The 12,654-nt window shown below is 37.0% G+C and overlaps 1 protein-coding gene across 1 annotated transcript; it reads left to right on the forward strand.

Annotated features, from left to right (window-relative positions):
• Nucleotides 1-4,317: 4,317 nt before the first annotated feature.
• CRB (chloroplast RNA binding protein) lies at nucleotides 4,318-12,334 on the forward strand. Its single transcript, XM_089164717.1, has 10 exons — nucleotides 4,318-4,482; nucleotides 4,626-4,760; nucleotides 4,837-4,923; nucleotides 10,149-10,239; nucleotides 10,477-10,531; nucleotides 10,649-10,709; nucleotides 11,171-11,392; nucleotides 11,488-11,604; nucleotides 11,705-11,794; nucleotides 12,051-12,334. Exons 1-10 carry the CDS (start codon nucleotides 4,378-4,380, stop codon nucleotides 12,228-12,230), a joined length of 1,143 nt encoding a protein of 380 aa, XP_089020843.1. The 5' UTR covers nucleotides 4,318-4,377; the 3' UTR covers nucleotides 12,231-12,334.
• Nucleotides 12,335-12,654: the final 320 nt, after the last annotated feature.

Raw genomic sequence — 12,654 nt, forward strand, 5'->3', positions numbered from 1 at the left:
TTCACCTTGCATCCTTAGGTGGGGTCGAGGATCTAGGTGATATGTTGTGATGCTCTAAAAATCCCCCCCCACATTAGGATCTTGTTTGAAATTGAAATAAATTTTGTTTCATCGGTCACATCTTTCAATGTTTTTTTTGCCTTTCTCTGTTTTGTAAATATTTCATTGTTTAGATTAATTCTAAGGCTAAATATTCCCTGGTTTTCTTTTTCCTTCACTTTCCCCCCATTCCCTGTTTTCTTTTTTAGTTTCTTCTTACTTCAGCACCGTCACCCATTCCTCTCCAGCTATGGTTTGCATATAACTTTCAATGAAGTATTCTTATTGAATGTCTGTTGTTTTTGATAGCTGGTACTTAATTGAATGTCTGATAATTAGAATTTTCTTTTCATTGAATCGATTTTCTTTCTCAGTCTAGTCTTGCAGACCCTTGGCTTTGACAGGTGCAGAAGCAAATCCAGATCAAGCATTTTAGCAGAAGCATTTTCCCCTGCTTCTACATGATTTTCGTGATGCTCTGTTTTTTTTTTTTCTTCTACATCTATGCAGCTTAATAGTATCCAAAGAATTGTCAGTATGTTTGAAGGGATGCTACCGATAAAGCTGACTTGGCATCGTTAATGGCCCTTTGATGTACTGCGGTTTTTAATCCAGAAAACAGAAAAGCTGTTGCTTAGAAGAACTTCACTCCATCTCTGTTCAATTCTTTTACATCACCTCTCCATGCTTTAGAACCAGCACCGTTTGACAAGAACTGGATTGGGCTGTAATTACAATCCCAGTTAATTCAAACTCCATTCAAACCCATTAAAGGCTGTCCGATACTGCGTTATCTGGGTTGATTGGGCTGAATGGGATTGATTATATTGTGTTTTTTTTTCTTTTTTTCTTCTTTTGTGTTGAAAGTGTTACCTTTCGTGGGTGAATGGTTTTATTAGGTTTGTAGCTTAATACATATGCCAACGACCTTACCAACATACGATTAGGTCTTTACAAGAATAGGATAAGCTCACGGATGCACATGTCATACAACAATTTTTAAGCAGGTCTACAACTCAAGTTGTTCAAATTTCTTATTTCCATGTACTGAATCTTCCATAAATGACTAATCCTTGCTACTGTTTACCAAAAAAAAAAAGACTAATCCTTGCTACTGCAGCAAGTTAGGAAAGTATAAAAAGAAGAAGATGAGGAAACATTAACTTTCACCCAAATATAGAGAAAAGAAATTATGAATATTACCAGTGTAAAGAGTGGATTAAAATCCTCTATATGCACATCAAATCCTTTACTAGTGCCACTATATTTGTTCTCTAAAGAAATGAGTGATTTTCTATTCTATGAAATCCAAGAACAGCAACAAAGGCCACCACTGCTGCAATATAAACCAAGTTGGAATTTTTTGTTTTTTTTTTTTGTTTTGGGGGGGGGGGGGGGGGAGGGGAGGGAGGGTGGAGGAGAGCTTTATTGGTGGTAAAATTTAGGAGCATCACCCCATGAGTTACCACCTAATATTAATATCACGCCCTGAGTTATCCAATTTATCAATCAAACCTCTTATTACGAACACCAATAATCTCAATTAGTCTTTATTTATCTGTTTCTGTCATTACCCCTACATTTTAAGGGAAGAAGATGGCAAAGGAGAGGAAAATAAACAAATATTCATACGAAAATAGAAATCGTGAAGATAAAAATGGAAGAAGAGGAGTGGTTGCAAACGGTAGAGGAAGACAAAGAGAAGTCGACCGTAGGGTTTTTTGTCCAAGTGTATTCTTGTTTTTTTGAAAAGTTTAACTAGCTTACATCAACAATTAACTTTGATTTTTAACAGCAGAATTTCATTGATATATTTTGACTTTGCTGTGGATCTAATTGATAAATTAAATAACTTAGTGGGTGTCATTTATTTTAGGTGGTTACTCAAGGGGTGGCACTAAAATTTCCATAAAATTTATAAGCAATTGACAATAAAACTCAACCACCACATACTCAAAACAATTTGCAAAGACCTCTAGTGAACCAGATCTTGGAGATGTGGCTTCACCTTCAAGAGTTGAATTAAAATATCTAGGCATTGAGACAATTGCAATGGTGCTTGATCGAGCTTTCTCAGGTTGTTGAATGTTGAAAACTTGTTAAGGAATCTGCATGAACACTTGAAAGGTTGTTGTAATCACGATAATTCGTTTGAGCTGAAACATACAAGAGGTACTTTCTTTAAGGTATTTAGACACCCTGATTTGTGCAATACGGGTTCCAAATGTGTCTTCACCCCAAAATCAATCGGCCTAAACCTTTAAGGTTGCACCCCAGAAAGGTTACTTAAGGTGTAATCAGGTTATGTTCATCGCTTAATAGAATAACAACAGGGGAGGGAGGGAGAGAGGGAGAGAGAGAGAGAGAGAGAGAGAGAGAGAGAGATGATGAAATTTATTGTAAAAAATGAGCTCGAAAATGGGTTTATATAGAGCCCAAAAGGCTGTGGGTGAAAGGGAAGTCACCTTCCTTTGTGAGGGTACTTATTCAACTCAACTCCTTACAGAATGATACCTATTTAGCTGACTTCCCTAAGGGAAAGTGCATCTCTAATGACATCTCCATACTTCCACCCAGCAGTGGGCTTTTCGGATTAGGGCCCATGACAAAATGGGCCTTCCGGATTAAGGCCTATGACCCACAACCCATGTTCAAAGTCATATAGAATTATTAATATTAATTAATATATAGCTATATAATTATGGTTGGGTAACACTAGGGTTCGGGCTTGGTTCGCGTAGCACATGGTTCGATCCTTAACCCCAAAGATATATTATATAGGTCATTACTATATATAAACAAGATAATTAGCTTATTTCTGCTCGATGTGGAATTAAAGTTTCCATTAATAGAAATCATAAGATAAAAGGCATGATTAAAACATATATTTAAATAAAAAATAAAAATAATATACATAAAGTTTTAAACATGCAATTCAATAGAGGGCGAAAGAAAAATTGAAGCAAAACGATATGTCCAAAAAGTTGCCGAAATATCACCAGATTTTCCAGCGCGTCGAATCGGCAAAATATTGGCAAATATCGCCGAAAATGTCGAAGGTCCATCAATCTATGCTTCTTTTACCTCCATTATTACTTGTTGTATGCAATCATAGACAGAAGAGGAAAACAAAACCCAATAAAAAGCCAAACAAAAAGGGAAAATGAAACGTTTTAGTCGGTGTTTCTCAAGAAGAAGATGACGGTGGTTTAACATCTCAGAGTCACCGTGATCTACGGGAAAGCTTGGTTAAAGAAATCGAACGCCCCATCTCTGCCGACGAGTCTCATACTTAAAAGTTAAAAGATAAGATAAAGAAATCGATGTTGGAGCAAAGAGAAGAGAAGCATTTATAGTTCTATGATGGAAGTAGCAAGAGAAATAAACAAACCGAGAGTTGAAAATAAAAATGTTGAAATTATTGAGAAGAAGAGATCCATGACCTAAAACCCTGATCCTTAATTCTCCTTTGTCCCATGTCTCTCGTTCTTAGATGATTAATTTGCCTCTACAACAGACAAGGGGTGAAGCCCCGCCTATATTAATTATATAAAAAGCGCTTTGAGGATGAAGTTGTGGTGCGTGCAAGTTGGCCCTGATGAACCTCATTTTCAAAAAAAAAAAAAAGTCTCATTTCAATAGAACACTTCCTAACTTTATCTGGAAAAAATTTTCTTTGTTTTGTAGTAGTCTTCTCTTCTTCCTTCTTTCTTAACCTAACATAAATTGATAATAGGCTATGGGATGCTTAGCTCCGAATTATTGCCATAAATCTTGGTAAAAATCTCGCCAAAATTCGTTGGTTTGTCTGGTTTGCCAAAGAGGAAATAGGTGAATTTGCCCCCAAACTTTGCACCTTAATTTTTTTTTTTACCCAAAAATTACCAATCTTTTATTAACATATCCGTGGTAATAATTTGGTTGCAATGAGCCTTAAAAACTCAAGTAATAATAAAATGTAAAAGACAGAATTCTTTTTTTTGGTTAGTTCATTCTGGTTCTAGTTCTACCCAAAGTAAAATAAAAGAAAAAGAGACTTTGTATAAGACGAAATGAAAAGCTTATCATTTTGGTCACCTCGGATAAAGATCATAAAATGGTGAGTCTGTTATCGACATTTATACTGAGAAGAAAAAACAATAGCTGATCGAGACTTGAAGCTTCGGCTAACGATTTGAATGAGAGGCTGTGGATGGAAGAAACCGAAGTGGGGCTTGTCTTATCCTTACTCAGGGAAGAGTGGAGAGAAGCAGCCAAAGGAGAAGCAATGGCCGAGAGAGGCCTTAAACTCGAAACCCAGAACCCATTTGATAAGGATAAGCGACCACAGAGAAAACCATGGCGAGACTGGTGGTGGTGCAGCAGAAACAGCCCTCCTTCTCTCCTTTCGCATCCTCTCTCTCCGACTTCAATGGCGTACGATTGCACAACGACTTGATTCAGGTAGGATATAAACCACTGGATTCCTCACTTCACTTCACGATTGAACTTTCTTTCTCTTTTTTCCATCACAATTTGGAAACCCATAATTCAATTTAGGCCAGATTCCACTTATTGATTTTGTGTGTGATATTTGTTTTCAACAGCATCGAAGAAAGGCATGGCAGACCAAAGGTGGGTTGCAGGTGAAAGCATCAAGTGCAAAGAAAATCCTTATAATGGGAGGAACTAGATTTATCGGAATATTTTTGTCAAGACTCCTTGTCAAAGAAGGTCATCAGGTATATTTTTTTCCTCCTCTTAATTTGTTCTTCCCCTTTTCAGTTAATACGGGAAATGTGTGGTTGGTACTTGCAGGTGACCTTGTTTACCAGAGGGAAAGCACCCATCGCCCAGCAACTTCCTGGGGAATCAGACCAAGATTTTACTGATTTCTCTTCTAAGGTACTTTTCGATTATCTCCATTCTCCAGAGACCAAATCCTAATTATCACTATAAATTTTGGGTGGAATGCCTGATAAGAATAATTGGGTCGGTTGAGTTTGGTTGGAAGAGGGACTTTTCTAGTTTTGATATGGAACAAAAGGCAAATGTGAAACCGGCCTGGTTTCCTCCTGAGGACTTCAGATCAGTTGTCTTATTTACAGCTCTTGTTTAAACGCCGCAAAGGCCCTTAGTACATGACAAGCTCCTCATCCCACTTAATATGCGTTTGATAATGTTTCTGTGCGAGAAACATTGTTTTTTGCAAAAATCATTTGTTGATGTTTTTTATGTTTCTGTGGTTAAAAAAGGTTTTTTGAACAATTTTGAGCGTTTGATAAACATGTTCCAAACATGTTTTCTAAGCATTTTCAAAACAAAAACATGTTTGATAAATACATTATTAGAAATCTGTTCTAGGTGGAAGTTCACTTTTAACAAGTATTGATAATTACAAGAATGACATTATCATCTAATTAACTACGAAGGATTACCATATTCTTGAAGTAAAGTGAAATTAATTTTACCAAGTTTTTTGTGATGGATAATCTAAACTCATAACAAATCAAACAAATATTGGTGGATTTGAACCACCATCTCTTGCTCTTGAAACATATTCAGTTTCAAGTGCTCTACCAATTGAGCTAAAGATTCATTGCTTCACATGGGGTTAAAGTTCTCTTAGCAGGAGCATTCTCAATAATATTAATGAAACAGAACTGATGTTTTCAGCAACAGAAAAAAAAAAAATTATATATCTGCAGATTAGGGAAATGGTTGCACCATTCAAACAGAAAAATATGTATAAGTACAGAGGAATTGAGAGATAGGAAAGGGGAGAACTATGTTCCAGAAGGGTTGTTTCCTTGAGAGGATGAAAGTGAAAAGAAAAACTAAAGGTAAATGACTACCAAATATACAACAGTTTGATATTCTCAACTGATAAAGCTAAGGCCAGAAGAAAAAGAAGACTACCTCAGCCCCAACATAATCTAGTCTTGGAAGCTAAAAGCCATATAACTACAAGTTGCTCTCGCAAGATACAAAAATCACTGCAGTGGATAGGATAGTAGGTGCTGAGTACAACAACTGAAAACTTTATGTAACAACAGCAATAAGAAAAGTGTTGGTGGCTGGTCATTTCAGAATCGTATCCAGATATAATACCTAACTTCTCCAAATTTTTAGGTCCATTAGAATTAATCGATTGACAGCAGCTTCCAGGATTAACCTCTGCACTTCTCATCAAGCATCGATTACTTATTTAAGAGGAAGCCACACACATTCTAACTATGGCTGGAAGCCTGGAAATAATTGATGTTATGTTTAAAAAACCTTGGAACTATTTGATAGAATGCAAAAATAATGAACAGAGTGACATTGCATGAAAGAGAAATGCAATTGCAATTCATATCTATCTGCCCAAATAATTTAAAAAAAAAAAAAAAAAAAAGAGGAACAATACAAGAATGAAAGGATGGGAGTAAACTATATCACACCTGAGTGGTCCAAGCGAGGCAAGCATGGAGTAAAGAACAGTTGACTAGTAGCACCTATAACCTGTATGATCTCTTGGGAAGAGCTCTTATGTCTTGGTGAACTCATCAACCAATTCTAGCATAGTCAGACATAAGCTTAGTTTTAAAAATCAATAAAGGAAAGTAACAACAATCTGAACGACCATACACGGTAGATTCACAATCCAATACCAGTAGGGTGAGAAATTCTTGCTTCGACAGAACTACCTAAACTGAGGCTCTACTTTGAGAATTCTGAAATTTGCATCTGTGTTAACAACAGAAAAACTAGTAATATTTACAAGCCATCTTATTGGCGTGTCTGAAAATCGTGTTTTTCTGCAAACCAAGATGTATAGGAAAAAAATGATAACATAAAAGCTCCATCCAAGAGCCAATCTTCAAGATCATAAATTTAAATATGTCCCCCAGTGTTCATTTCATATTGAAGATGCAAGGTAAGCGATGGAGGAAATACAAACTTGTAACCTGACCGAAACCCACTAGTCCAATCTTGTTTGTAGCACAGTAGTTGACCTTTAAGATCATTCTTGATCCTATGAAAAGGCACAAATGTTTCTTCCATGATAGACAAATGGCACAAGAGGATTATAGTCTCTCTCCTGCACGCACAGACACACAAAACTATTGGAGGATAACAGACACTATATGTTAAACAGACAGCTTCAAAAGACTCGAGAGGCCACTATGACACCTAAACTTGCATCACCTAAGACAGCTTGAAACTATGGGCAGGCAGAAAGGGAACTCTTGATCATGAATGAATTTTGGATTGAAGAAAAAGTTTGGTTGGTTTTTACTGTATGTCTGACCTGGTTCTTGTCCATGGCTATTTATCATGTTTCTGTATGAAGTAGAAGTTTACATCTGGAAAGGATTAACGGATTAATGAAAAAATGAAATGGGTGGATCTCCATGAAGAGAAAATGAATGAATTAGGAAGGCATATGCACATAAATGTAACCTCAAGCATAAATTCATACTCAATTTAGGATAGATTGAAAAATTGAACTTGCTTGCATTAATCAAGTTTCCAAGAAATAAAAGTCACTAAGAAGCTTACAAGGAGTAGCAACAGTGATGACTAACGGAATTAACAAACAATCTCCATTTCTGAAGAATTCAAGCTATGGGATGATGCCAAGGGTCCTCATATCTACTCTTACCCCCTAACGGAATTAACAAATAATCTCCATTTCTGAAGAATTCAAGCTACGGGATGACCCCAACGGTCCTCATCTCGGCGAGATCTCGGTCGGGAAAAGGGATTTTTGGGGCGCCAACTCGTTAGCCCACCGTTTTGGTTTCAACTTGGTATTTAGCCATTGAGCCTTAAACACACAGGGCCGATTGTAGAAAACAACAAGATGATTCAAGTCTACCCATATGGACCGAAACTAGGATAGAGAATGCAGAATAACAAAAAAAAACCAAAGCAGGATTAGAGAATGCAAGAAAACTTGTAAAAAAACCAAGGCATATAAATGAAAATCAAATTGATCAATACTTAATGTCATCAAGTAACATCAATGAGTTACAATCTTAACAAATAGAATGAAAAAGAACAACCAAAGTAAACAACAAACAAACAAGGGGATGTGGCTTTCTATGAAATGGCAGAGAGTTGAAACTTTGGGACAAATTTGGTAATTGATTAGAGCAGTCGGTATGGGAGTCGGGAGACCATGAGAAATCCGCCGGTTTAAGAAAAACCCCTGCGGAATCATCGATCAGAGCCAAGGAGATCAATTGCAAATGAAGTTAAGAACGAAACAGGACGATAGAGCAGTCTATGGAGTAGACCATAGAAATTAACAAAAATGCGGATGCATCAGAGCCAGGAGATCGGTTGCATGATTAGAACAAACCGAAATCTTCTTGATCTTGGCAACCAAACAGGAACTGAGAACAGTGAGTCTAGAGCAAGACCCATTGTGGTCAATTGATTGTAGTTGTGTCTATAACAATTTAAGACCAAGAGTCATAAATCACAATGGGCTCATAAAAAATGAGTAAAACTTGTTTGCAAAACCTGTTTTCCAGCTAGATTAACCACCGGTCTGTTTTTCTAGCATGCAAAAACAAACCGATTTACCAAATGCATTACAGCTGCTTTCTGTTCTCACAGCACATGAAAAAAAAGGAGAAATGTTTTCCAAGAGAGTTATCAAACTCACCCTTAGAGAATAGTTAGAAACACAAGATGCCTGTCATACATGCAGACAAAGGGGATGAAGTTGAGGATGAGCATGAGATCCTTTGAAGATCTATCCATTTCCCCAGAGAGGGGCATTTAATCCATAACTACTCTTAGCTTAGCCTGTAGTCATATTTGAAAAAGGAGTGCCTTGGTGGGTAGCTCTGCAGGTTATAGGAACCAGGTTCAAGAAGTTAAAAAATGTGGCAACTTGTCATATGTTTGTGGATAGGCAGATAACAAACATGTAATTTGGTAAGGCAGACCTTGGTGCAATGGTAAAGTTGCTCTCTTGTGTTTAAGTGGTCAGAAATTGAAGTCTTGAAGTGAAAAGCAGGGCTAAAGCTGCTTACATTATGAGACTTCCAGGACTGCATGGTGGTTGGAACTGCTTGCACGGGATATGCCCTTTTTAAACCTGTATATTTGACAATTGATACATGGCTTATTTGTGGAGCTTGTTATTTATCAAATAGTCCAGATTCAGATTAGCCAAATCTTAGGGTAGAAGATATGTTGTGGTATGAAATTGATTGGAATATGACGTTTTTTATTAGAATGAACCTTCGTAACAGAGGTCTGGTTCACACTCCAAAGATGCATTTATTGGGGCTTGTGGCACAATTTCCTAGATCCACTAGAGAAGCAAGTACCCTGGAGCTTTCCCATCCCCACATAGAAACCTAGAATCAAGAGATGCCAATATGGGTAATGCAGGTGGGTTTCTTTATCTTTGACATCATACATGAGTCTAGATCCTCTACCCATGTGGATAGAAAAATTTTCAACACACATGATTGGATTCTTGACACGTGTCCACTCTTAAGTAAGATTTTTTTTTTTTTTTTTTTAAATAAATTAGCTACAACAGTGGTTAATGGTGTTAAGTTCTATTTTAGCTAATTTACTCTTTAAAAAAAATCTTACTTTGAGAGGAAACACATGAATCCAACCATTTGGGTTGGAAAATTTCCTCTCCATGTGTGGGTAAGAGGATTTGAATTCAATCAGAACAGCATCCAAGCACAACCACTCAAAGACAGGGTAAAAGCCAGGGTAGTGCATGGGCTAACCCACTCATGCCTAACCCATTTGATACACCAAAGTTCATGGGCTTGACCAAGCTCTCATGGCTTCATTTGGGCGTTCCATTGGGAAATGATCCAGGTTTTCCCAAATAAAGCACTGAATGTACCCTTAGGAGTCACACCTTTTTACATTACACAACTTGGTTCTTATGAATCCCTTACAGAAGCCTTCAGACGGGTAGAAAGTGGTGGGACCTGTTTTTGCATCTGATCATTTTTCTTCTAACATGACCAGTGGATTAATGATGCCAAATGGAACACAACAAACACATTTAGTTAATGAAATGGAGATCAACTGCTTCATATCGAGATTGAAAGTAACTATTACTTTTCTTATGGTCTATTAATCATGATAATGTGTAGATCTTGCATTTGAAAGGAGACAGGAAGGACTTTGAATTTGTGAAGACCAGTCTTGCAGCTGAAGGCTTTGATGTGGTCTATGATATAAATGGTATGTTCCATTGGTTAGTTATCTCTTTATCTTATGCTTTCTTTCTATGATATAAATGGTATGTTCCATTGGTTAATTATCTCTTTATCTTATATGCTTCTTTCCCAAGTTCTATTTCAAAATTCTTGGGAATATGCATGTAGTCCTGCAGTCCTATGTTTCCTTAACAAGAAGCATGTATTTTAAATTCTTCTCCCCATTCCCACCCCTAAGTAATTGATATTTTGTTGCAATTAGGACGGGAGGCTGACGAAGTAGAGCCAATCATTGATGCATTACCAAAACTGGAACAGTAAGCTTTTATAAAATCTCTTAATCCTTCCAGTAGTGTTTTATAATTAATATGCTCACAGCCTCTGAAGTTTGTTTGCTTTTATAATTAACATGAGATAAAAAAAATCTTTTACAGGTACATATATTGCTCATCTGCTGGTGTTTACCTGAAGTCTGATCTCCTACCACACTGTGAGGTGAATTTGTGATCATACTTTGTCCTTCCAAGTAACTTCCCCTTGTTGAGGGTACTCCTTAGGATTCACCCGAAGGTGATTGATCATATGAAGGCTTAAAAATCACCTGCCACTCCCAGAGCTGTGTAATTATTATTAGATAATGTAGATTCTATCTTTTAGTTGTAGCCCATGAATCAAACCCAATAATCTTTTAGTTAATGGAGCAGTGCTGTACATGTTTCTCTATTCTGTCCCTATCTTGAGCTGGGGAAGTAAAAAGGATGAGGATTTTTTTTTAATAAGAGGGGTGGGGGTGGGGGGTTGCCAACAAGGTTGGAAGATGGGTAAAACCTTTGAAATCAACCACTCCACCCAAACTGGCTTGAAGAAGGTGGGATTTTTGTGTTCTCATACGTGATGCTAACTTGTATAGTTCTGTTTTGAGGTTTACATCCTAACTTGTAAAGGCTTGTGGACAGACTGATGCAGTTGATCCAAAGAGTAGGCACAAAGGGAAGCTTGAGACAGAGAGCTTATTGCAAGCAAAGGGTGTTAATTGGACTTCTATAAGGCCTGTCTATATTTATGGCCCTCTGAACTACAACCCTGTTGAGGAGTGGTTTTTCCACCGACTGAAAGCAGGTCGCCCTATTCCTGTTCCAAACTCTGGAGTTCAAATAACCCAACTTGGCCATGTTAAGGTTAGCAGAATTGTTCTTAATCTTTATGTCCATGACATGTTGACCTCTATCAAATTAATTTGGCTAATGTAGTTCGAGTTAAATTGAAATCACAGGACCTGGCTAGGGCCTTTATTCAGGTTCTTGGTAACCCAAAAGCAAGTAAAGAAGTTTTCAACATCTCTGGAGATAAATACGTCACTTTTGATGGCTTAGCAAAAGCATGTGCTAAGGTAAATTATCAACTTATTAACCTGGAGAGAATTTATTGAAGAATTTAAAGTACAAACTCAATGTGGTTCCTATCTTTCTTTTTCTTTGTTTATTTCACAGGCTGCAGGGTTTCCTGAGCCAGAGATCATACATTTCAATCCAAAGGAGTTTGATTTTGGTAAAGCCAAGTCGTTTCCCTTCCGTGACCAGGTATATTATTGAACTGATTCACTGTACACTTACACATGCATCGATCATCAATAGGACAAATAGATAGAAAAACCAAAATAAAGGGTTAGTTTGAACTTTGAATTGCCTTGTTATGTTAGTAAAGAACAAGTTAAGAAAGACGATTAACTAAGTTGAGAATATCATGGAATTGTGCTTTGCCATGTATATTAACATCCATTATTTTGCAAGTCTTACTGATGATGTAATTGTCTTTAAAATTGCTAATGAAATGCAGCACTTCTTCGCATCCATTGAAAAAGCCAAGAGTGTGTTAGGGTGGAAGCCTGAATTTGACCTGATTGATGGTCTTGCCGATTCGTACAAGTTGGATTTTGGTAGGGGAACTTTTAGGAAAGCAGCCGACTTCACAGCTGATGACATTATTCTTGGCAAGAGCCTTGTTCTCCAGAGCTAGTTCTTCCTCTTTTGTTGAACTCTCTTTTTTCCTTTTACCTTGTAAGTTTCTCATAACTTGGCAGAGATGTTATTCAATAGCATATTTATACACTTTACAGAGAATGCATTTGCACATAGAAGATCAAATTAGTAACACCTTAACCTAATGTGTTGCCATGTTGGAGGCAAATATCTCATTTCAAATTTTCTTCATACCCAGAAAAATCTCTAACTTTTAGATCAGTGGGTAGCAAAACTGGTACTCATATAATGACCTATCCCTACTGCTGTAGTGCAGCTACCCAATCTCTATGTATGAACACCGTTGAAATTTATCTGAATTTGGACTCTCTGCATCAATCAAATGCTTCTGATCTTGGTAAAATAGAAATTTATTCAATGAAGGAGCTATTACAAGCAATAGCATCTGGATTACAACGATT

Source organism: Hakea prostrata, chromosome 8 (assembly GCF_041222555.1).
Source record: "Hakea prostrata isolate BN-2017 chromosome 8, UWA_Hpros_2, whole genome shotgun sequence".
In the NCBI taxonomy this organism is placed as follows: domain Eukaryota; kingdom Viridiplantae; phylum Streptophyta; class Magnoliopsida; order Proteales; family Proteaceae; genus Hakea; species Hakea prostrata.